The following is a 24,654-nucleotide window of genomic DNA, read 5'->3' as shown; positions in this document are numbered from 1 at the left end:
TTATTTGTCCAGTACCTTCCTAGAATGGTAAAGGCAGAAGGGACCTCAGAAACTATATGGTCCTCACCTCCTTTCTTTTTACAGATGGGGAAACTGAGGTCTAAAGCAGTTAGGTGACTTGCCTAAGGACAAACAAGTAATAAATGTCAGAGGCAGGATTTGAATCCAGCTCACCCAACACCAGGGCCAGTGTTCTTTCTGCTGTACCCACTGCCCTAATTCTCAGTCTCATGTGTTTTCTACCATACCAGGTCTTGAAACCATGAGATAGGAAAAAGACCTTAAAAGTCAATGCAGAAATTCCATTCTATGAAATTCCTGTCAATTAGTCATATAGCCTTTGCTTAAATACTTTCAGTTATGTGGAATTCACTATGTAGTAAGGCAGCTCAATCCATTCCTGCCCTGCTCTCAGCATTAGGATGGTTTTCCTTGCACTAAGCTGAAATTTAAATCATCTCTCTTTCACTAGTTGGTCCCATTTCTGCCTTTTGGAACCACATAGAGTAAGTCAAATGCCTCTTCTGCAAGACAGCCCTTTAAATAGATGAAGATGGATACTATGTGTGTCCCTCCACTTAGTCTCCTCCAAACTAACCCCACCCCCACACCCAGTTCCTTCAATGGATCATCATACGACACAGCTTCCAGACCCTTCAACATCCTGGTCACTAGTCTTGAGATTTGCTTCAGGTCATCAGTGTCCCTCTGCCCACAACCAAATACAACACTCCAGATAGGACTTGATGAAGGCAACCTTGAACCCCATTGCAAGCAGCTCAGATTATACCTAATCTGTGCATGGCTAAGAGCCCCATGCTGCTCCTGCCAAGAAATCCCATTGGCATGGAAGAGAGGAAGGAGAATCTGTTATAGTTAAACATTTTATTATGAACCAGACTATCCAGGTCCCTGGCACCAAGATCCCGCTGGCTTCAGTTATCTGGCCTTAAGCTCTATACTCAAAGTAACTATCTCTCACGTTTCTATCCTTTGTGGAGACCCTTTTCCCAGAGGGGAATGTTTGATACGTCTTCAGGTTCTCAGGGGCCATTCTAAACAGGTGCCACTTTTTTCTTGGGGACAACGGTGGTCTGTGGAAAAGACGAGAAGGAGAGAAATGAGCACAGGTCTGGGCAGTTTGCTAAGTGAAGAGCCATTCAGAGAGAGAGAGAGGGAGAGAGGGAGAGAATATCTTTGCCATGAAACTACCAAGTGAGAAGGACCCTTCTAATCCATTCTTCGGACAGTCTGGATGCCAGATTCATTGTTACACTATCTTTTTAGATGAATCTGAGTCTGACTAACCAGATCCAGGATTTGCTGCACTAACAACCTAAAATGACGGGATATTTTACACTTAGAATCACAGTATTTTGGAGCTGGAAGGGACCTCAGAACTCAGAAATCTAAACCAAGCCTTCATTTTATAGATGAGTCAACTGAGGTGGGGTGATTTGCCCAAGGCCACACAACTGGTTAATGACAGAGCAAGGACTAGAGAACTCACAGCTCCCAAATGTGAGGTCAGGGGACCTCTTCTCTGCCCCTCCCTGACTCCATTCCATCTTCCTTGTAGTTCTGTGAGGCAGGGGAGCATAGCGAAGAGCTGGAAGATTCCCTTCTGGGAGAAAAAGCAGGTTGAGTGAAGTCCCGTGTAACTCACTCCACAGAGAGCTCTTGTCTGGTGATCTGGAGTTCGTTTGGGAGATTATTTCAGAGTGATTTCCTGCACACCCCAGAGGAGACCTTGCGGTTTTTTAAAATGTACACTCATTCACACTCACTGCTCCCCAGAGTTGCTTCCAAAAACACACAATCAGAAACAAAAAAGAAGAGGATGACAGCACACTGAGTACAATGAACTAGGGACAGAGGTGTGCTGGTAGACATTAAACAACTGGCTCTCCAGGGGAAAATGTATATATGAGCTTTTTAAGTTTTATCCAAATCATTAACATTTTCTGTCACTTTCTTAAGTCCTGACAATCAACAAGACAAAAAAGGTAAGCTCTTATTTGTAGCATTTGCCAATTTCTGAGGTGTAAATGCTTACATTGAAAATTTAACAATTGGCTTTCAGGAGCTGGTGAAAGCTTGCTCCAGCACCCCATTGACTAGGAGTCAGAAGACCTAGATCTTTACCTAAGTTACCAGATCACTTCTTTGCTGTGTGATCCTAGGCAAATCACTTAATTCTCCTGATCTGATTTTATTTACTCATCAGTAAAATGGTAATGACCATAAGGATATGTGCACCATCCACCTCACAGAATTTTGAGAATCAAATGAGACAGCATGTGCAACTGTGCTTCAAAAACTATGGAAAGTGGTATTATGTAGGCAGCTGGTGGCTCAGTGTATAGAGTGCTGGACCTGGAGTCCAGAAGACCTGAGTTCAGATCTGGCCTCATACTTAGAGCTATGTGTCCTTGGGCAAATCGTTTAGCTGCTATTTGCCTCAATTTCCTCAATTGTAAAATAGGGATAGTAATAGCATCTACCTTGCAGGGTTGTTGTGAGACTCATATAATGGGTGCTACATAAATGCTCATTATCTCCTCCCTGCCCCTCTCCCTTTACAATCCTATGTTTTTTGTTACCATTATCTTTAAAACCACAGGTCCCTGTGAGGCAAGATGTTTTCGGTATGGCCAGTAGGAGACAGCTCTTCGGATTGCTTCTCAGCCTCCCACCCCTGTCTACCAGTCAAAGGGTCCATTGGGCACAAACTCTGTACAATGGACAGTGTTTTAAATAAGTGTACATATGTGTATGTATATATGTATATGTGTGTGTATATTTGCTTAATAGGGCAACAACTCTCCATAAGTAGTAATAGTTACAATAGGTCCCACTTCCTGGCACTCAGCCCCACCTTCTTTCTTTATTTAGATATTATTTCTTTAGCTTCAGGAATTAATTGTTTCCTGGTCCTCTTTCTTATAAAAGGTTTTTTGGCTAAGCCAAGTGTCTAGCTGGCTCTCACCACTAGAGAGCACTCAGTGCCAGGAAATTCAGCTGTCTTCTGCGATTTTTAGTGGAATAAAGTCTCCTTCTCCACCACCCACCCTGCCACCCGAATCAGCTGCTCATTCTCTCCTGGCGGGTATCAGCATCTACATTAAGCTCACACTCCCAGGAGGGGAGGGGCAGGGAGTAAACACAGTGGGACTTTCCAGTGGGATGTTCTAAGGAACACAGGTATCTCAGAAATATTAGCTACCCCCCCACTTATTTGTCCCTACCCTCCCTCCACCCTTTACCCCACCCTTACCCTCCCTCACCTGGAAAAGTGGGGAATATTAGACCCACAACAGGAAAGGGAATTGGGGTATGTTGGCCACGGCCGCACCTTATATGGGAGCAGATGACATTGCTCAGCCTTCAGGAATGATCCCTATAGGCCTCTGGCTCAGTGGACCCTTTTGGGGGGTGACTGAGGGGTATCGTCCTGGGTAGTTGGTTTATTTAGGCAAGGACCAACAAACCTCTTAAGGCCTTGGAGATTAGTTTAAATTCTGGACCATTTCCGGGTTCTGAGTTCTGCTCCTAAAATCCAGAAAAGTAGATACAAGCATCAGCAGAGCAAGGACAAAAGCTTGGGGGGAACCCAAGCTGAGAACAGTGAGAATCGTGCATACATAGAGCGGTACTGAGCCTATGATCACTCCAGGGAGATGGACAATGACTCAGAGAAGTAGTAATGGGGGGAGGGGAGCAGGGAAGTGAGGAGCAGGGAAGAGTAAGGAACAGGCCAGAAGCTTATAGAAATATTCATTCAGCTCATAAATCTCTAAACCAATACCCAGCTAAGGTCAGGACAGCACTTCCAAACATCTTTTGGCCACCCTGTCAGTCTTCCTTTACTTCCCATTTCTGTCTCTTAAAATCCCCTGCTTTATTCAAGACCCAGCTCAGAAATGAGCCTTTTCCTGATTTCCACGATTGTCAGGACTTCCTGCCCCCTGAAATTAGTTTGTATTTGCTTTATGTATGCTTTTATAGTTACTTATGTGTGCGTATATTGTTTAGAATGTAAGCTCCTTCAGGGCAGGGACTGTTTTTTCCTATTTTTTTTTCTATTTTTTTTCCCCTTTATCTAGCTCAACGCCTTTTGCAGAGTCGGTAAATGTTGAATGGAATGGGAGTGAGGATAGAATGGAATTCCTCAAGGCCCTTAATGATAATTCTATCCTGATTCTATCCCATTACAAATGTGGGGGGAGATTTGTTAGGCCCTAAGTGGGTCACAAAGTGTTGGACATGACTGAAACGACCGAACAATCACGACAGCCTAATGGAAAAGTCCCTGGATTTGGAGTCAAAGGATCTGGGTTCAAATCATGGATAATCTTAACCAACTATTTTCCCTCCTTACACCTCATCCCCTCACCTGTAAAATTGGAGGTGGAAGGGAGGGAGGGTTGAACTAGATAAACTTTAATGTTCTTTTTAGTTATAAACATTGTTTGTTTCTTTTCAACTTGGGTCACCCTTAGGCCTTAGGAGAAATAAAAAAGAGAAACATAAGAAAACCTGTTCCCAGGAGGGGACTTAAATTATTGGATGAGGTACTTTCATCTCCTTGGCTTGCCGGGTGAGTCATTCACTATCAAGGCCCATTGCCTGATTCCTTGAAGTTGGGAATGGGGAAATGCTGAGGGAGAACTCCAGAGCCATGGAATCAGCTTTTTCCAGCTGAGACGGATCTTAAAGGAAACCTAAGCCAATCTCTTCACATTATGACTGAGGAAGTTGAGGCCCAATGAAATATCTTGTCCAATGTCACATGGAAGAGCTTGTGCAGACCCAGCTCTTCTGACTCCCCTACATATACCAGGAAAGTCCAGGAGAGTCCAGTGGTATGGAAGGAGACTGGGCCCCAGGTTAAGAACCCTTGATGCTGACCTAAACCCATCTTGAACAGAGATTGACTCAACCATTCCCAGACCTCAGTGGAGGACACAGTTAGTCTAGGGAGACATATCATCATCCACCCTCACCTGTCATCAGTCCCCTTTCCTCTTAAATCCCAATTTATCCTTTCTAGCCCAACTCTATGAAGCTGTCTTTGACTCACACATTTCTACCACCTTATCACCTCCCCTGCCATGGCCCCACCTCAAAGCTCCTTTGGCAGCAATCTGAGCATCTTTTATGCCCTTATCATGTATCATTTTGTATCGTAATTATTCCTCTGTGCGTCATGATCATTCAAGCCTTGTTCTGGCTCTCTTGGCTCTGACATAGCTTTTGAGACCTCCCCACCATAGAGCAGAGCTTAGAAAGGGAGTCTTTGGAAGGCTATGGATTGGGAAAGTGGAGATATGAGAGAAACTCCATGAAGAAAGAAGTGTTCTGAAGACAGGAGGCCAACGGAGAGCAACAGAAAAAGGCAGACCTGACCCAGGCCAGAGGGCACAGGTAAAGGCTTCCCTCCCCATAGTCCGAAGCTGAGGATCAGTTGTCTCAGCTGCCTCCAAACCGGAGGAAAAGCAGAACCAGAAATAGTAGGAGGTATGAGAGTGAGGGGTAGCCCAGGATGGAGAGTAGGCAAGACCTCCCCCTGACACACAGTGTCAGAGGCTAGGACACTATTTGGCTGGGAGTCCCTGAGCATGTTACTCAAACCCACAGTGCCCCCAGACAACTTGCTAAGACTATAAACTTATCTGGAAGGTGCCCATCTGCATTGGTACAGGGAATTTCTTGCAGGAGAACTCACTATAACTTTGAAATCATAGGTCTGGGTCTATGGGGAAGGCTTTATAGCAAAGCTCCCAACACATTCTGCAGGGGCCTAGGAGATGTAGGGCAATGGGGGAACTGTAATCATTAGATTATAAACTTGGTGAGGGCAGGGATCTTTTTAATGTAAATGTTACATCTTCCCCAGCACCTTACTGCTATGCAAACCGTAGGTGTTTAATAAATGTTTTTGCCTATGAAGCTTACCTCCATCCCCTCAATAGAGAGGTGGCTGTTTGTGAGTAAGGAATAAGGCAAACATTGTCACATACAGCCAGTTTGTTCATTATGAGAGGATTCTATAGATGTGTGGGTACGTGTATGCATGTGTGAGTATGTGTGTGCTTGCGCACACTCATGTGTGCACACATACATGTGGGTAGCTGTGGGTGGGTGGATGGGTGAGGAGATGTTCAGAAGTAGCAAGGATGTTTTAAAAAGTATCAATAATGTATATATTTAAAGAGAAGAAAAATACTGGGTATTGCCCTCTGTAAGGCTTCCTCTAGATGCTGCCCTCCACCAGCACGAGTTAATAAGATCTGTGACCTAGAGCACTTTTAGAGGGACAGAAACGTAGACCTTCTTGCCCTATGGCATCAGGGAAACTCAGGAAGCCTGAACTCCTCTCTCAATGCTCTACCTACCAGACCCTCTTCCCTTGAAGGACTAAAACCTCCTGCCTTTATCCTGTCCCTAAGAGTTGTGGGATGGAGTATTCCCAAGAAGCATTTTAGATGGAATGAGTGGGGTTGGGTAGGCTAGAGAGGAGTGGTACTCACAGGGCAGTAGGCAGAGAACGACGATCCTTCTCCTTCGCAGGCAGCACAAAGTAAGTAACCCGGTTCATGGTGCCCGACTTGTCTCGGTATTGTTCTCGGTGCAGCTGTGCCAGCTATAGCTCAAACCAAGGAAGGTGGTGGCAGAGGGGTCAGTCAGTGGGAAGGTATGGCCTACAGACACTCACATCTCTGTGCCCCTGAGCCTGGGGGAACATCACCCAGAGGTACCACCATACATACTCTTTGACGTCCTTAGATGGCATGTTTCAGCATCTTTCTGAACTGATCAATCATCTGGACCTGATCTGGGGAAAGGCAAGGTCTTTCCCAAGGGAGCGCCTTTCCTGGTCACACTCATCCTACTTCAGGTGCATTCCATTTTTTGGGAATTCCTGATAGTAATGGCCCCAACTGACCCTTACACAGAGTTAATTTAGGTGGACATCCCCTCCCTTTCAACTCAGAGAATACTATTCTCCAGAAAATAGAAGAGATGTAAGTGTATATAATACTGTCACCTTACATTATTGGTTGAGAGGGCTGTTTATGGGGAGGGAAGAAAGGACAGGAGTTTCTGAAGTATTCTTCCCCTAGGGTAGTGGGATTCTTACAAGTAGAAACTCTGGGACATATTGGAAGACTTGGGATTGAGTCAGAATTGAACTAGAATTTGAGTAAGGCAGCATTCACCTGGATATCTCTAAGCTGAATTTCTACCAGTAAGAATCCTGGGAGTTTGGATCTTTTTGGCATGACACTGAATATAGGGCCTGAGGAATGCAGAGGGGTTGTGGAAACAGGTTCAGGCCACTTTATCTAGGCCTGCATGAACTACTCCAGCCCTGGGAATATGCCCAGTATATGACTCAAGTAGAGAAAATAAGACTTTAGGGCAAATGCCACCTGGTCTGGGAAGAGCTCAAATCTCTTCACTTGTGATCCCTTGCCGTAAAGATTTAAGCCATTTCCCACTCACCTAAGGGAGTGGGGCTTCTACTATAAGAGAAGCTCTGATTCGATTATAATAAATTCTGTGTTCTTTAAGGTTGAGACATACCTGAGATGAGGGAGATTAATTCTGATTGCTTAGGTCCATCTATTGACTCATATACTTTTCTCTGTTTCCATGAGTCCTTCAATAAAGCCCATGTCAGTAAACTCAAGAGTAGGCCTTATTTTGTCCAGTTTGGAGACAAGAGGTTAAGGGACAATAGGTAGAAAGTATGAGCACCCGGGGGTGTATCCTAAGTCCAGCATGGCCCCATCCATACCTTATCACGTCAGCAGAGGAAATATAACATTCAACAGGCCCCGCCCCCCCACAGGAAGAAGTTTCCCCCAGACTCTGGGAAGCTATTAAAGTTCTTTAGGAAGGCTATGAAGGAAGATAGAGCATACAAACTCCTCAGACCTCCTCCCCCTGATCCCTCTCATCCTGCCAGGTTACTGGACCCAGCTTAGGCTTGAAGATTCAGAAGCATCTGGAACCCCAAAGGATAACTCTGAGGAAATGAGTTCGTTCCTTCTCCCAACTACCACAATGTGGATCAGAATTAACTCCAGTCAGGCTGGGAGTTCATAGGATCATAAAATGAGAGCTGGAAGATGTTCTATTTTCAAGGAATTTTTTTGGAGGGGGAAAGGCAGAGCAATTGGGGTTAAGTGACTTGCTCAAGGTCACACAGCTAGTAAGTGTGTCAAGCATGTGAGGCTGGATTTGAACTCAGGTTCTCTTGACTCCAGGTCCGGTGCTGTACTCACTGTGCCACTTAGCTGCCCCAAGGAAGATGCTCTACAGGTCATGTGATCCAGTTTCCTCATTTTGCTCATAAGGAAACTGAGAGCCAGAGTTGGTGAAGTCACCTGAATAAAGTCACTCAGAACCAGGATTCAAACACAGGTCTTCTATCTCCAAACCCAGTGCCCTTTTGGGGTGCTTGTAGCCACACCTTTCTCCCAGAGTGGATTCCCAACTCACCTGGTAGAATTGCTTCAGCTCTGCAGATCTGTTGCAGTCAAGGTTATAGCGCGTGTGGGTGGGTGTATGCAGCCAGCGGTCCTGGGTACGGGAGCGGTCACCCAGTGCCAGGTTGGGATTTCGAGAGAAAAGTGTCGGGAACTGGCCTCCTTTCCTGGAGAAACAATGGCTGCTACCCATGACTGAATTTCGGCAATCTTGGAAATACTTATAGGTGGTGTTGCCATAGGTATCCCCAAAGGAGAAGGCCACAGTTGGAACATGACCCTGATACCTAAAGAAGACACAAAGGCAATGAGGTGATTCCTGGGGCAACAGAGCCAGTGTGGTGTCATGGAAAAAATTCTGGATTTAAAGTAAAAGAATCTGGGTTTCAATCCTAGCTCTACCACTTTAATAACTGTGAGACCTTGAGCGAGTCACTTAACTTCTAGTTTGCTCATCTGTAGGAGGAAGGGGTTGGACTACACGACCTCTAAAGCCTCTTCCACCTCTAGACCTGTGATTCAATGAGAAGGAAGGATCCTGACCCTTCTGGATGGAAGTAGACCAGAAGTGTCAAACACACAGGAAGCTACATGTGGTCCACAACACTCCCAAGTACAGTCTGAACCAGATTTAAATGTAATCGAGAAATATTTAACAAAAAGAAATGAAATTACAATAAAACATAAATAATGTTAATATGTGGTTTTCTAAATCAATCTGTGGCCTGTAGGGATCCTAGTGGCCCTCAGTACTATTTGAGTTTGACACCAATGATGTAGACAACCAGCTAGGTCACCTTGGGGAGTCCCTTAAAGGCTTTCTAGGGTGGCCTGAACAGCTGTTCTTTTAGGTAGGAGAGAAAGTAGAGAGAGCCTTGGGGCTTTCTTAGAAGCAGGTCTTACCTCCACCCCACTAGGGACAGGCTCCAGAAACCCTACATTGATCCATTAATTGATCAAAAAAGCATTTATTAAGCACCTACTATAGCACTGATTCATTAATTAATAAAAAGCATTTATTAAGCACCTACTGTAGCACATGCCAAGCACTATAAAGACACTGAAAATATCTAGAGACAAAAATGAAAAGAGTCCCTGGTCTTAAGGAGTTTTGTTTCTATTGAGGGAGACAACATATATAAATATCTAAAATAGGTGCAGAGCAAACACAAGGTAGGTAGAAAGGGGAAGCACCAGCAGTGAGGGGAATCAGAAACAGTCTCATGTAGAAGGTGAGACTTGGGCTGAGCTTTGAAAGAAAGGAGGGATTCTAAGAGGTGGAGGTGAGGAGTGGGTGCATTTCAGGCATGGGGGACAGCTAGGACAGAGACATGGAGATAGGAGACAAAGTGTTGCAGAGGGGAAGTAGCAAGAAGGCAAATACGGCTGGACAGAACGAAAAGGGTGTGTATAGGGTAGGTTACAGCTGGATGAACAAGGACACTGAAATTAAAAACTTGATCCTAGAGCCAGTCAGGAACCACTGGAGTCTATTGCGCAGGGAAGTGACACAGTCAGACCCATGCTTTGGGAATACTATTTGGGGAATTGTGTGAAGGACAGATTGGAAGGAGGACCAAAGAAGAGGTCATTGCATCAGTCTAGGCAACAGGCTATGAGTGCCTGAACCAGAGTGGTGGCTGTCTGAGATGCATAAGGCATAGAGGTACAATCAGCAAGACTTAGCAAATGATTGGACATGTAGGGTGAGGCATGGTAAGGAATGGAGGACGGCTCTATGGCTGTGTACTTGGATGACTGGAAGGATGGTGGTGCCTTCATCAGAAATGGTTAAGTTTGGAAGAATGATAGGTTGGGGGAAGAGGAAGGGGAGAGAAGGGAGAATTTATATAGCACTTACTCCAAGTTAAGCACTTTACAAATATTATCTCCTTTGCTCTTCACAAGAACCCTGTAAGGTAGTCTTAACCTCATTTTACATTTGAAGAAGCTGAACAAACAGAAGTTAAGAAGTTGCCCAGAGTCACACAGCTAGAAAGGCTGTATTTGAACTCAGGTCTTCCTGACTCTAGACCCATCACTCTATCCACTGCGCCACCTAGCTGTCTCCCTAAAAGGTAATCAGTTTTGTTTCAGGTTTGAGATGTCTACAGGACATATGGTTCAGAATGTCCAATAGGAAGTTGTGAGTGTCGGATTAGAGCATAGGATAGAGAATAATATGCATAAAAATAATCATAGAACCCATAGGAGCCCATAGGAGGTCACCAAGTAACGGAATAGAGGAATACTGACAAATTGCTTAATTTCTCTGAATCTCAATTTCTGCATCTATAACACAGTAGCAGATCAAATGAGAAAATGTGTGTAAAGTACTTTACAAATCCTAAAGCACTATGTAAATGTGAACTATTATTATTTACTATCTTGGAAGCCAATTCAAAATTAAATCATAGTTACTTTACCTATGAAGTCTTATCTAATGGCATTCAGTCTTCACATTCCAATCTAGTACCTTCTGTAGCAAATCCTTGATCAAGTCTAATACATGACATGGTTTATACACCTTAGTATTCTCAATTGCATCTTGTCCTAGTTCCCTAATTTATCATCATCCCAGATCATTGTCATCCCACTTTCCCTTCTGTCATTCAGTGTCACATCACTCTTAGATTTGTGAGCACCTTATAAGGTGAAAGCCAGGTTTTATCGGTAGTACTTCCTGGAGACATTTTTGTACAATGTAGTTAGCCTGGAAGGTCTTCTGAGGTCAGGCTATGTGGTATTTCCTAAGAGTTTTATTTCATTTCTTTGACTTCTTTTAGAGGTTGGAATTCTGACGTGAAAAACCATTTTCCTCAAGCCACAGAAAGTTACAAGAACAGAAACTCCTCTTTGCCTCCTATAGTCCCTGGATTCCCTCAAATCTAAGCTAAAATCCCACCTTCTACAGGGCACCCTTCCTGATGCCCCTTTATTCTAGGATCTTCCCTCTTGTGGTTCTAATTTATCCAGTCTATAGCTTGTTTGCACATGGTGGCTTGCATTTTGTCTCTCTCATTAGCCTGTGAGCTCCTTGAGAGCAGGGACTGTCTTTTGCCTTTTCCCAGAACTTAGCATAGCACCTGCTGCTTAATAAATGTTCATTGATTGGCTGACTGACAGAGCCTGGGCTACTTCTCGATCCCTAATTTTTCTTCTGGCTACTTTGTCAACTGCACTTCAATGACTTCTCTTTCTTTTATGAGCATTTATTAAATAATTGTATTGAACAATTTCCAAACATAAAAACAATGAATTGTTAAAATACATATTTCATTTCTTAAAGTGTAATCTTATTTTAGGGAAAAAGAGAGTGTAGAAAAAGGATACAGAAGAAGATCCAGGACAGAGTCTCAGGATCTACCCCCAGTTAAGATGTTCCTATTCCTCTCTTTTATTAATGCAAAGAATAAGTAATAATGACGATGACTAACATTTATATAGTGCTTCTGTTTGTAAAGTGCTTCACAAATATTAGCGCATTTTATCCTCACAAAACCTTGGGAAGTAGATACTATTATCATGCCCATTTTATAGAGGAGGAAATTAAAGCAGACAGAGGATAAGTGACTTACCCATAGGCACATAGCTGGTAAAGAGTCTGAGGCTGGATTTGAATACAGATCTTCCTAACTCCAGATCCAGTGCTTTATCTCCTGCACCAGCTAGTGGTAGAAACCTGGTGGTATATGGCCATGCCACCTACAATGCACCAACTCTTGTCTGGTCTTAGAAGCTAAGCAGTATTGGTCCAGCTTAGTATAGGATGGTGCAGGAGAAAGAGTACTGAACTGGAAGTGAGGAGACCTGAATTCATATCCTACCCTTGAAGCTTACTATCCATGTCACCATAGGCAAGTTACTTCATTTCTCTGGGTCACAGTTTTCTCATCTGTAAAATGGGGGATCAAATGAGATAACATACATAAAGTGTTCTGCAAACCTTAAAGTGCTATCTATTATTATCTAAGCATAGAAATAAATGCTAAGTTAAAAACAAATTGTATATAAATAAATTTATGAATAAAGTTTATATTTGAATAAATAAAAATAAATGTTATTATATAAATAATAAGGTTAATTACATAAATAAATTACATAAATAGGAGATAGGGCTAGACCTGTGATTTCTTGGTACTTGGTAAGGAACTTCTGGGTGAGGAAATTTCTGTTGCCAGTACAGATTGACACCTTCTCTACTGAGACATTTACTTAGAGCATGGAGGAATTCACTTGCTCAGGATCACATGGCTGGTATTTGTCAGAGGTAAGACTTGAATCTAGATCTTCCTGGCTTTGAGGCCAGCTTTCTATTCATAATGCATTCACATGTACTCTTGCATAATTGCAAACAATTATTATTACTTGGATGAAATCCTGCCCAGGAATGCTTGGTTCTGTCATCCCATTATTTGATTCCATGAGTCCAGAGTCTTGTCTTCTCCAAACTTTATACCTTTATCCTTATGCTTCCCCACTCAACCAGGAGCAAAGGAAAGTTTCTGGACATAGTAAGTGCTTAATAAATATCTGTTGAGTAAATAAATAAATAAACAATCTTGTCCAAGGTCAAAATCTCCCACTGTATCCAGGGGCACCTCTAGTTGTCCTGATCTATATCTGGCCACTGGAACCATATGGCTCTGGAGGAGAAAGTGAGGCTGGTGACCTTGCACAGCTCTCCCTCACTTAAATCCAATTCACTTGCTAGTCATGGTATCATCTCCCTGATGTCATGGTCATCTTTGAGAGCAAAGGACAAACAACAACAAGCACCTAGTAAGTGCCCAAAGCAGGATTCAAACCCAGGTCCTCCTGACTCTAAACCTAGACCTCTGTCTACTAAGCCATTCAATCATACTTAGATCCAATGAGCAAGTTCTCTCTGCTGAGTCTTACTTCCTCACCTTTAAAATGAGTGTGTGGTGGAGGTGGGGTGGGGAAGAGTTAACTAGATTCCCTGTAAAGTCCCTTTCATTGTTAAATTCTATGATTCTGAGTCTCCTCTATGGCCCCCTACATGCCATGGGGGTACCATGCAATCCATCATGTACAAGAGATACATGTGGGAATTTGGAGTCTCTCTGATCTTCTCCTTCATTGTGTGGGTCAGTTTCTGCTACAGAAAAATAAGGAGGATTACATCTGTGTTTGATAGTAGAATAGATTCAGAAGTAGTTGAAAAAGTATTCATTAATATGCACAATATAGAGTACACATTTAATAAATACTTCTTAATTGATTAATGGTTCATGTTAACTTAAAAGGTCTCTAGTGAAGTGCCCCAGGATTCCATCCTTGGCCCTATTCTGTTTAAAAAATTTTAGTGACTTGGACAAAAGTATAGACCAGTGGTTCCCACTTAATGGCTTGAGAACATTTTGGGGGGTTGGGGAGGAAAGTCCAAGGGGTTCACAGTAATAATTCTTTAATGGCACCCTCAGCAGTAAATAATCGCCCAATTATGTTACATATATACACACATATATATGTATATATATTCTCTTTGACAACAATCATGTGCACATTTGAAGCATTGTAAATTTGTTTCTGCAGCAAAATCATCATGATCACACACACAATGAATCTGAGATTTTGGTATTTGTATAAATGACTCACTTCTGATTAAGTATATGAGTTCTTGCAGTTTCTGTCTGTCATCAAACTGTTTCCAAATTGTCACAGGGGTTCAACATTCTGCTACAAACCAATTTCCAATAGATGCTTATGCATGTGTATAACCAACCTCATTTGCATTACATACACTGTGCCACAGCAGCGCCTTTGTTTCCCACTGGTAGCCCGTAAACATACTTCATCAACTTTATAACCACATGATCAAGATGTTATTAATGTTTGTATTCTTGCAGCACAAAGACAGACTCTTTGAAAACCACAATTTCTGGACATGTGCATTGTAAGCCATCCTAAAGTCATCATGGACCATTACATATATTCTGCAGAAATGAATGTTATACTGTTTCTCATTACAGTATCGTCTGTTTTCTGATTTAAACTTATTCTCCCCTTATGCTACTGGTCTTCTGTCTGGCAGATTTTCAAATGAACTGGTTGGCAACATCAGTCAGTCATTAGCAGAGTTTCTGTGAGAGTATAGCTGGAGCACTGCTGATGGAAGAGAAGAAAGACATATAACTGAAGAGTCTTTCTTTAAAAAGATTATCTTGTATGTAAACATTGTTTAAAATGAAGCAATATATGCAATTGAACCATAAGCATCCAGTTTGAGGTTCCACATTTTGGCAAGTGCAACTCTGCTTTGAAGGCAGCTCAGTGGCACAGTAGATAAAGTGTGGGACCTGATTTTAAGAAGACATCTAGAGTTCAAAACTGTCCTCAGACACTAGCTGTATGACCCTGGGCAGGTCACTTAACCCTGGTTTATCTCAGTTTCTCATCTCTAAAATGATCTGCAGAAGGAAATGGCAAGCCACTCTAGTATTTTGGCCAAGAAAACCCCAAATGGGGTCATGAAGAGTCAAACATAACTGAAAAACAACAACAACTTTGCTTTTGAGCATGCATGGTTTGCCTAACACTTGCTATATCCCCTACGGCATGGGTGGGGTAGCCTCCTTTGGTTAGCTGTCTGTGTCTTTAAAACTGGTTTTAGAGAGAAGAGTTATCTGGAAGCATTAAGAGGTTAAGTGACTTGTTCAGTGCCAGACCAACATGCATAAGAAGTGGGTTTTGCCAATGCAGCTAACATGAGAAGAGAAGCAGGTAAATGGGGGGATGGTGGTGGTATTTGCAGCAAGTTTTTTTTTGATAAAAATTCTAAGATATATAAGGAATTGAATAAAATTTACAAGAAGAGCCATTCCCCAACTGATAGTTCCTGAAGCAGTCCACACTCTACTTTTGAACAGCTCTGATTGCTAGGAAGTTTTCTTCTTATGCTGAGCCAAAATCTTCCTCTCTTCAGCTTCCATCCTTTGCAACTAACTTTATCCCTCAGGGACCAAACAGAGGCTGTCTAACCCTTCTTGCCAGTGACAGCCCTCTCAAATACTAGAAGACAGCTATCATGTCTCTTCTGCATGTCTTTACCAGGCTAGACAACTCCCTCTTTAAGCCAATTGATCCTGAAATATCACAAGATCCTAATTGAAAGCCCTTTTTCTCATTTTCCCTTGTCTCCCTGATGCTTTTGACACTGTTGACCTGTCTGTTTTAAGCCTCCATTTTTTCTCAAATACCCCCTCTCTCGCTCCTGGCAAATGATTTCATTTCCTATTTCAATGAAAAAGATTGAAGCTATCCAGCACGAACTATTGATTCACCTTCTTGTTCACCTCAGCAAATCCTTATGTCTATACACTAACTTTCATTCTTTTCTCTGGTGTCTGAGGAAGAATTATATTGGAACTTGTGCTGTCTTTAAAAAAGGAAAAAAATATGTTCCATTATTAATTCAACAATCATGAGCAAACACAAACTTTTCAGTTTATAAAGAATAAGAAAGTGGATTGTATAAGAAACTATGAACTGTTAGGCAGACTTTTTATTTTACTATTTTTTTTGACACAGACTAAGTCTTTATTGTAATTTCTTTATTACAGTTTCTTTTGTTGGGTTTGACAAAAACTCAGTCACATGGTACCATTTCTAATTTGCCCTTACTAAGAGACTTCTCCAAACCAACCCTAATTTTTTAGAAAAATATTTATTTATTTTTAGCTTTCAACATTCACTTTTATAAGATTTTGAGTTCTAAATTTTCTCCCCCTCCTTCTCCTTCCCACTCCCCAAGACAGCATGCAATCTGATATAGGCCATATATGTACAATCATATTAAACATATTTCCACATTAGTCAAGTTCTAAAGAACAATTAGAACCAATGGGAGGAATCATGAGAAAGAAGAAACAAACAAAAAAAGAGAGCAAATATTATGCTTCACTCTGCATTCAGACTCCATAGTTCTTTCTCTGGATGTGGACAGCATTTTCCATCATGAGTCTTTTGGAATTGTCTTAGGTCATTATATGGCTGAGAAGAGTGAATTCTCTCATAGTTGGTCATCGTACAATGTTGCTGTTACTATGTGCAATATTTTCCTGGTTCTGCTCACTTCACTCAGCATCAGTTCATGCAAGTTTTCCAGGGTTTTCTGAAATCTGCCTGCTCATCATTTTTTATGGAACAATAGTATTCCATTACATTCATGCAACACAGCTTGTTCAGTCATTCCCCAATTGATGGGCATCCCCTCAGTTTTCAATTCTTTGCCACCACAAAAAGAGCTGCTATAAATATTTTTGTAAATGTGGGTCCTTTTCCCATTTTTATGATCTCTTTGAGATACAGACCTAGAAGTGGTATTGCTGGATCAAAGGGTATGCACAGTTTTATAACCCTTTGGGCATAGTTCCAAACTGCTCTCCAGTATGGTTGGATCAATCCACCAACAATGCATTAGTTTTCCAATTTTCCCACATCTTCTCCAACACTTATTATTTTCCTGTTCTGTCAAGTGAGCCAATCTGATAGGTGTGATGTGATACATCAGAGTTGTTTTAATTTGCATTTCTCTAATCAATAGTGATTTAGAGCATTTTTCATATGACTATAGAAAGCTTTAATTTCTTCCTCCAAAAATTGCTCATCCATATCCTTTGACCATTTATCAACTGGGGAATGAGTTGGATTCTTATAAATTTGACTCAGTTCTCTATATATTTTGCAAATGAGACCTTTGTCAGAGACACTGGCTGTAAAAATTATTTCCCAGCTTTCTGCTTCCCTTCTAGTCTTGGTTGCATTGGCTTTGTGTAAAAACTTTTCAATTTAATGTAATCAAAATTATCCATTTTGCATTTCATAATGTTCTCTATCTCTTGTGTGGTCATAAATTCTTCCATTCTCCATAGATCTGACACGTAAACTATTTGTTTAGGCATAGACTTTTTAAAAACACATATTAAATTTAACCAGGTAGTAACAAAATCAATTTATTTGTATCTCTTTTGCATTTTTGTTTGGCACTCATTCCTTCTAACCTTTGAACATGGTCCTTTCTCCCTCCCCCATGGAAAATGTTCAATTCCTTTATTTCTCAATTTCTCAGTTTCCACTGGTTCCAGGGTATCCATCCACAAACACACAGAAATTCCCTGTCTTGAAAAACAAATAAACAAAAAACTCCACCCTCCAGGGTCCCTTCTAGCTACCAATGTATCTCCTTCTGTCCAAAGACCTTTAATGAGTAGTCAAAACCCATTGCCTCTGTTTCCTCTGACTTTCTCCATAATTTCCTAGAAACTTATTATTGCCTCTATACTTACAAAAACACCCTTTCTTGAAAGTCACCAAGTACTTCCTCATTGCTAGATCCCAATGTCTCTTCTCAGTCTTTAATCTTTTTGACCCTACAATATCACACCTTCCTTTTTTGAAACTAATTAGAGGCTGGATTTAAACACGGACCTTTATTTCTCACACTCTACTTACTACGATACAAAATGCAGACCATGAGAGTTGACCAGCTTTCTGCTTAGGAAGACAAATTCTGGCTCAGCTTGTGGACTGGTTGTTGATTATACTGAGTAGAGATGCAGTTCACGGGATCATAGATTTAGGTTTGGAAGATGTTTGAGAGATCATTGGTCCCAACCCATTCATTTTACAAATGAGGAAACTGTGGCCTAGAGAGGGGAAGTGACTGACCCAAAGTAATGTAGCTAGTAACAGAGAGAAGATTTGAACCCAGGTCCTCTGACCCCCAAATATAGCATCATTTCCATTCTACTATAATGGAGTATGACGGTGTCTACTTAGAGGCCTGGAGGCCAGGGTATTGGCAGGGCTAAGGGGTAGGGGTGGTGATGACTAGAAACCATTACTGAATTTACTGAAGGAGGTAGGAGAGTGACCTAGATATCCATTGATGACATCAAGAAAGATCTGGATAGGATAGAGGGAATGTGAAAGGAGGAGAGGCGGCTGCTGAATGATGGTGGCAGAGAGAGGGTCTGAAAGTGAAAGTAGGGAGCTAAGAGTATGCCAATGTCTCCTCCTGGTCATGTGTGCTGGGGAGTGTGGGGAAAGACAGAGCAGCAGCCATAGGAGAGAATTCTTAGTTGTTCTCAGGATCAAGTAAGGCTTTAGTGAGCACCAGAAGATAAAAGAAATGAAAAAGGGAGAGATCCAGGGTGAAGGAGAATGCGTAGCTAGGTGGAACTGTGCATAGAGCACTGAGGAGGATCTGAGTTCAAATTCGGCCTCAGACACTTACTAACTGTGTGACCCTGAGCAAGTCACTTAACCCTGATTGCCTCAACAACAACAGAATTGAAGAGGACTCTAGAAGACATAGTAGACAGGGCAGGCAGAAGAGGACAGGATCCGGGAAGAGCAATAGCTGAGAGAAATTTAGGTAAGAGCATGGGGAAAGACATAAGGAGAAAGGGATTTTAAAGGCAGAAAGAATACAGGCAGGTGGGCCCTAAACGAGACAGACTAACTACAGGTTCAGTCACCGGGGAACAGGGTGACCCATCTTATTTCCCTTCTCCACTGACTTCTTCTGACAACAACCTCCATCTCTCTCCAAGGGCCTGCTTTCCCACCTACCCCATTCCCAATTAGTTAGGAGTATGTCTGGCAGAATACTAGAAGACCAGAGGCCCAAGAACAATGGTCTCTGGAGCATAGTAAGAAGTGGAAAACCCTACTTACTCCTCAATGTTAGCCTCTGGGTTAAGCCCCACCTGCCCCATCCTAGGTACTCTTCTGCCAGAACTCTCCCTGTGTCTGCCCTCGACCTTCAGTCAAGGCCTGAAATCTCTCCCATGCTTCTGACTGGGTTAATCCTACCACAAAGGGCTAGTGAACCAAGAATAGAAATTTAATCTAAAGCACCAATTCTTTCTCTGCCTCCACAAGGGAGTGGGTAGATGGGAGTTGGGGGGCAGCAGAGATGTAGGAAGCCCAGAAGTTATCTCACCCTTGTCCTAGGTCTTCTTTGACCCGTGAGCTTTTCCTCATTTATTCCAGAGCTCCTCTAATAATTCATCATTGCCCCCAGTGGGATTTAGACTTCCTCCAGAGAAAGGTACAATAGAAATTTGAGGTGCTATGGTTACTCTTCTTGTAGCCACCCCCAAACTCTCTGTTCTGTTCCTCCTCTGCACATTGCTTTCCCACTCATCGAATGGCAGAATATTTGCATCCAAACTGAAGCCTTCTCTCCTCCGCCCGCCTCCCAGGACTCTGCCTGGCTTGCCTTCTGGGGCTGCTGTGAGAGTGTCTCTCTCCAGGTCTCACACATGTAAGTGTGTCCCTGATAGAGATGCATGTGTGGGCCCCTGCTGCATGTCCAGCTCTGACCAGGGGGTGCAACCTTCTTGGAAGGTATTCCCCAGTGGGCACTTGGGGATGGCTTGGTCCATCAGAAGACAAATGCTGGCTTGTTGGTTGATTGCTGATTATACTGAGTAGAGATGCAATTCATGGGATCATAGATTCAGGTTTGGAAGATGTTTGAGAGGTCATTAGTTCCAACCCACTCATTTTACAAATGAGGAAACTATGGCCTAGAGAGGGGAAGAGACTGACCTAAAGTAACTTAGCTAGTGACAGAGAGAAGATTTGAACCCAGGTCCTCTGACCCCCAAATATAACATCGTTTCCATTCTACTATAATGGAGTATGATGGGTTGTATAGCAGGACCTCAAACATTCTGTACGTATTTGTATCCAGCTCTCAGCTCCTCTTCCAACCCCTCCACCACCACCACCGTGTATAGACACAGAGAAAATGCATGGCAGGGCACCAGAGAGGAAAATCTTTTTGTTGTTGTTCAGCAGGCTAGGAGTGGGGCTTTGTTGTGCAACGGGAGAAATCCCCGCTTCCCTCTTAATAGCACCAGCTCCTCCCTGAGCTAATATCTAACATTAATTACTGTTACCACGAGCCATCAGGGACACCAATTGTAGCTTTATTAACTAATTAACTTGTTCATCTTCAGCAGCTCCCTCACCTCTTCCCCTCCCCAACAGCCCACCCTTCTAATTCCTATACTTACTGCTGAGAACAAATGGAAAAGCAATTTTTAGGCAGTCATTTAGATAAAATGGTGAGGGTGGAATGGGCCCAGAAGGAGCAGAATGGGGGAACTGAGCCTTAGAATCTTAGAGTTGGAAGGCTTCTGAGTGCTCCCATCAAATGTGACCTTCCACCTATTCCATTCCATGTCATACCATTCCATTAAGCCCCTAGGGAGCTGGCACCTGGGTCAGGAATATCTAGAGTCAAGTCATACCTCTGGCTTATACTGCCTGGAACCCTCAGCCAGTCCCTTCACACATCAGTGCTGTCCTAGACAATTCCCTGAGACTATAAACATGCCCGAGAAAGTGCCAGCCTGCATAGGTAAAGGGAGTTTGGATTCTTTATGGGTGAAATGATAAGCCAAGTCCCTATTCTATCCCTTTGTACAAGGCACTGTTTCAAGGTGCTGGAACACAATGACAAAAAGGAATCCCTATCTTTCAAAAAACTTACCTTCTACTGGAGGGAAAAAAATATGTTTGCAGGTAAGTTTGGGCAAAAATTACATATGTTTTTTGGACTAGACCTGTGATTTCAGCAGGAGGCAGTATTGTACAATGGAAAGAACCCTGCCTCTAGAATCAGAGGATCTGGGTTCCAATACAAAATCCATAGAAAATAAACCCAAAGGAACTTTGCGGGAGAGAAAAGCTCTAACAACTAGGGGACTCCTAGTATGACAGAGCACTCGAGTTCAACCATAAAGGGAGCTTCCTACAGATTCAAAGAGACGGGGGGAGGAGGGAACATCACAGGCATGAGTCACAGCCTGAGCAAAGGCATGAAGATGGGAATGAATAAATAAAAAAGCATTTGTTAAGCATTTACTGGGTGCTAGACACTATTCTGGCACATCGTTATGGGAGATGGGAGATGGAAGGTTGTGTATGAGGAAAAGCGAATAGGTCAGTATGACAGGAGCAGGAATTCATAAACAGCCTGGAAAGATGATCTGGAGCCAGGCATCAAAGGGCTTTAACTGCCAAACAGAAAAGTCTATATTTGATCTTAAAGGTAATGGGGAGTTATTGATGTTTCTTTAAAATAGGAATAGGAAGGACAGAAATGGGCTTTGGAAATATCAATATGACAGTTATTTGGAGGATGGATGCCAAAGGGGAGGAAATAGGGGCAGGGAAACCAATCAGAAACCTATTGCAATAGTCTAGGTGCGAGGCAATTAGGACTTCAACCACAGAAGGGCCTATATTAGCACCTAGTATGGCAGTATCCTGACACACAATCCATACAATTCCTCTAGAGGGTCCTGGAGGTTGTGGGGGTTTGTCTTGGCATCTCCGATGCCTAAGCAGCACGGTGCCTGGCACACTGATAAACTGAATACCACTGGAGTTGGTCCTCAAGTTCAGAATGCAGTAAAGAAGTATTGTTAATTTACACAAATTGTCTAAAAGGGGTGAATGCAGACGTGAATGAGCAGACTTGAGAAATACACAAAGAGCCTCTTAAGGTGAGTCTGAGAATTGCACTACCCCCTACCCTTTTAGAGGAAGCAGGAGAGAAAAAACACTCTTTTTGCTGTCCCCAATAATTCAAACCTGCTTTGTCGCTCTAAGTCTGAAAGTCAGCATTGCTGAAAAGACCAAAAGCCAGTGTGCGTGCCTGTGTGAGTCAGGAGATGGTTGCCAGGCACCCAACAATGGCTGCAATTGCAAAGAGCAATGACTTTGGTCAAGTCACTTGACCTGCCTTGAACTGGATCAAACCATTAGTGAGAGCTTCTTGCCTAGATCATTTCAAAAGCTTCTGATTAATACCTCTAGGTGCTTTCCTTTCCAATCTATCCTTCATATTTTGAGCAGATTAATCTTCCTAAAACATCATTTTCAACATGTCACCCCTTGTTCAAAAACCTACAACGGCTCTCCATCACCCCCAGGTTCAAGTCCAAACTCTGGGAGAATATAGTGGATTTGGAGGCAGAGGGCCTAGTTCAAATTCTTGACTCTGCCACCTACTGCCTGAGTGGACTTGGGCAAGTCATTCACTTCCCTTTGAGCTTCATGCTCTTCAACTGTAAAATGTAAAGGTTAGATTAGATAGAGGGTGGGGAACCTGCAGCTTTCAGGCCACATGTGGCCCTCTAGGTCCCAAGTGGGGCCCTTTGACTAAATTCAAACTTTAATAAAAGGACTTGTTCTGTGAAGTTTGGATTCAGTCAAAGGGCCACACTTGAGGACCTAATAAAAGGATTTTGTTCTGTGAAGTTTGGATTCGGGCAAAGGACAGCCCTTGAAGACCTAGCGGGTCACATGTGGCTTCTAGGCTGCAGATTCCTCACCCCTGGACTAGATGGGTTCTGAGGACCCTTCAATTTTAAGTTTATGACATGAGGTTCTAAATGGATATTCATGGAATCATGGATTTAGAGCTGGAAGGGACCTTAGAAGCTACTTCAAATCCCTCTTTTTACAGAGGGGAAGATTTAGGCTCAGAGATTTGCCCGAGATTACAGCTAATAAGTGTGAGAGTAAGGGTTTGAACCCAGTCCTCTGAGTCCATACCCTGCATTCTTTCTGTACTACTTTTTCCCCCTTTCAATAAAGTCAGATTTTGATCTAACTAGTAGTGCGTCATGCCCACAGAGGGCTGGAGATCATGATGCTACCCTTGGACCAGGTCTGGCGCAGAGGGTCCTTGGATCTTTGTCCCTGGCTGCATGTACAGGCTGGTGATATGAAATGATAAGGTAAAGGAGTAGGTGGGGACAGCAGTGAGGACCATGGGTAGAAGAGGAAGTTCACATGGCAGCAAGTAGGAGGAAGGTGGGAGGAAAATTGGGCAAGTGTTTGAATTGAAACCCTCCCTGGGTGAAAATGGAAAAGAGAGAAAAGGTAGGTAGATTCTTTTCAAAAAAAATTCTAACAGACATAAAAGGCCACTTGTCTCTAAAAAGGGTTATAAAGTCTGGCAAGGTTCTTATGGAAAACTGAGTCCAATTGTGTAAAAGTGTTCAGACTGGGTAAAAGTATACAAGGACCCCATCCTCCTCACTCTCTGAACCAGGTCTCTCTACTGCACCATACCTCAGCATCACTGTGTTTACTCCCTGGGCCTCAGTTTCCTCATATGTAAAATAAGTGATTTTGGATGAGGCAGCTTCTAAGATCCCTCCCAGCTTTAACATTTTGGATTTTCCTATGATTCTCTGTCTCCAGGATGTGAAAGTGACCAAGCTTGTTATGGCAGGGGGGCCCTCCTACTCCTAAAAGATCGCAGGGGTCAACGTATAACTGTAACAAACCAAGGTTAAAAAGTATGAGAAAGCTGGGATTGGGGGAGAGGATGACCTGTCCTCTGAAGAATGGGCCTAGTTAGCCCCTTTCCCTTCTATGGACAAGCAAGGTTTTTTGTCTTTTTCCCTCCATTTCTCCCCTTTCCAGTTGAAAGTGATTTCACTCAATCACCCTCCCCACCCCCACCCCAACCACCTTACAAGAGTTGGCTGGTGTTGCCCTAGAGTGTCAGCCCCAGGAACCCTATCTGTTTTCTACCTCCTGCCTCCGCTCTTGGGGCAGGCTGAGAGAATCAACCCCTGTCCTGTCTCTAGTGTGTCCTGAATAATAATGATGATGATGATAATTATAACAACAGCTGCTGCTGCTACTACTACTACCACCATCATCACTAATAGGGCACTTTAGCAAAGAGCATTCCACAACTCATTTCAAATCTCACAGCAGCCCTGGATGGTAGGTCCTGGGATAGTGCAACTATCTCCGTTTTACAGATGAGGGAACTGAGGCTCGGAGATGTTAAAGGACCTGCCCTTGGTTGCACAGCAAACATCAGAGTCAGGATTTGAACCTTGGTCTTCCTGGCATGCATCCTTCGGTCGCGTGCAGCCTGGAGGCCTCTGATTTTGTTGTGCATACACCTGTCCCTTTCGCTCGGCCCTAGGCCCGCCCCCGGGACCTGCCCCGGGACTTCTCCACTAGCCTCTGTGGGTTTGGAGAGGCTCAGAGCCCTATGGCTTACCCAGGCATGAGGCTGGCCGGCACGTAGGCGCTATTGTTGCCTTTAAGCAAGGTGCCAACCGAGCGGGAGGCCATGGTC

At 43.1% G+C, this 24,654-nt stretch overlaps 1 protein-coding gene across 1 annotated transcript; it reads right to left on the bottom strand.

The window, feature by feature from the left end:
* Nucleotides 1-1,016: 1,016 nt before the first annotated feature.
* FAM166C (family with sequence similarity 166 member C) lies at nt 1,017-24,654 on the bottom strand. The gene is made up of 5 exons (XM_036748039.1): nt 24,577-24,654; nt 8,512-8,785; nt 6,534-6,646; nt 3,492-3,552; nt 1,017-1,094 (listed from the first exon to the last, which is right to left on the bottom strand). Exons 1-4 carry the CDS (start codon nt 24,648-24,650, stop codon nt 3,510-3,512), a joined length of 504 nt encoding a protein of 167 aa, XP_036603934.1. The 5' UTR covers nt 24,651-24,654; the 3' UTR covers nt 1,017-1,094; nt 3,492-3,509.

The sequence above is a fragment of the Trichosurus vulpecula genome, chromosome 3 (genome assembly GCF_011100635.1).
Source record: "Trichosurus vulpecula isolate mTriVul1 chromosome 3, mTriVul1.pri, whole genome shotgun sequence".
Classification (NCBI taxonomy): domain Eukaryota; kingdom Metazoa; phylum Chordata; class Mammalia; order Diprotodontia; family Phalangeridae; genus Trichosurus; species Trichosurus vulpecula.
This window is presented reverse-complemented; position numbering and strand designations above follow the sequence as displayed.

What these genes read in the sequence shown, in the direction of transcription:
- FAM166C (XM_036748039.1), bottom strand. Translation starts at nt 24,650, where the DNA reads ATGGCCTCCCGCTCGGTTGGCACCTTGCTTAAAGGCAACAATAGCGCC. An exon ending in CCGGCCAGCCTCATGCCTGG is followed by an intron (nt 8,786 to 24,576) that starts GTAAGCCATAGG and finishes TGTCTTCTTTAG; the next exon opens with GTATCAGGGTCATGTTCCAA. An exon ending in AGCTGAAGCAATTCTACCAG is followed by an intron (nt 6,647 to 8,511) that starts GTGAGTTGGGAA and finishes TTTGAGCTATAG; the next exon opens with CTGGCACAGCTGCACCGAGA.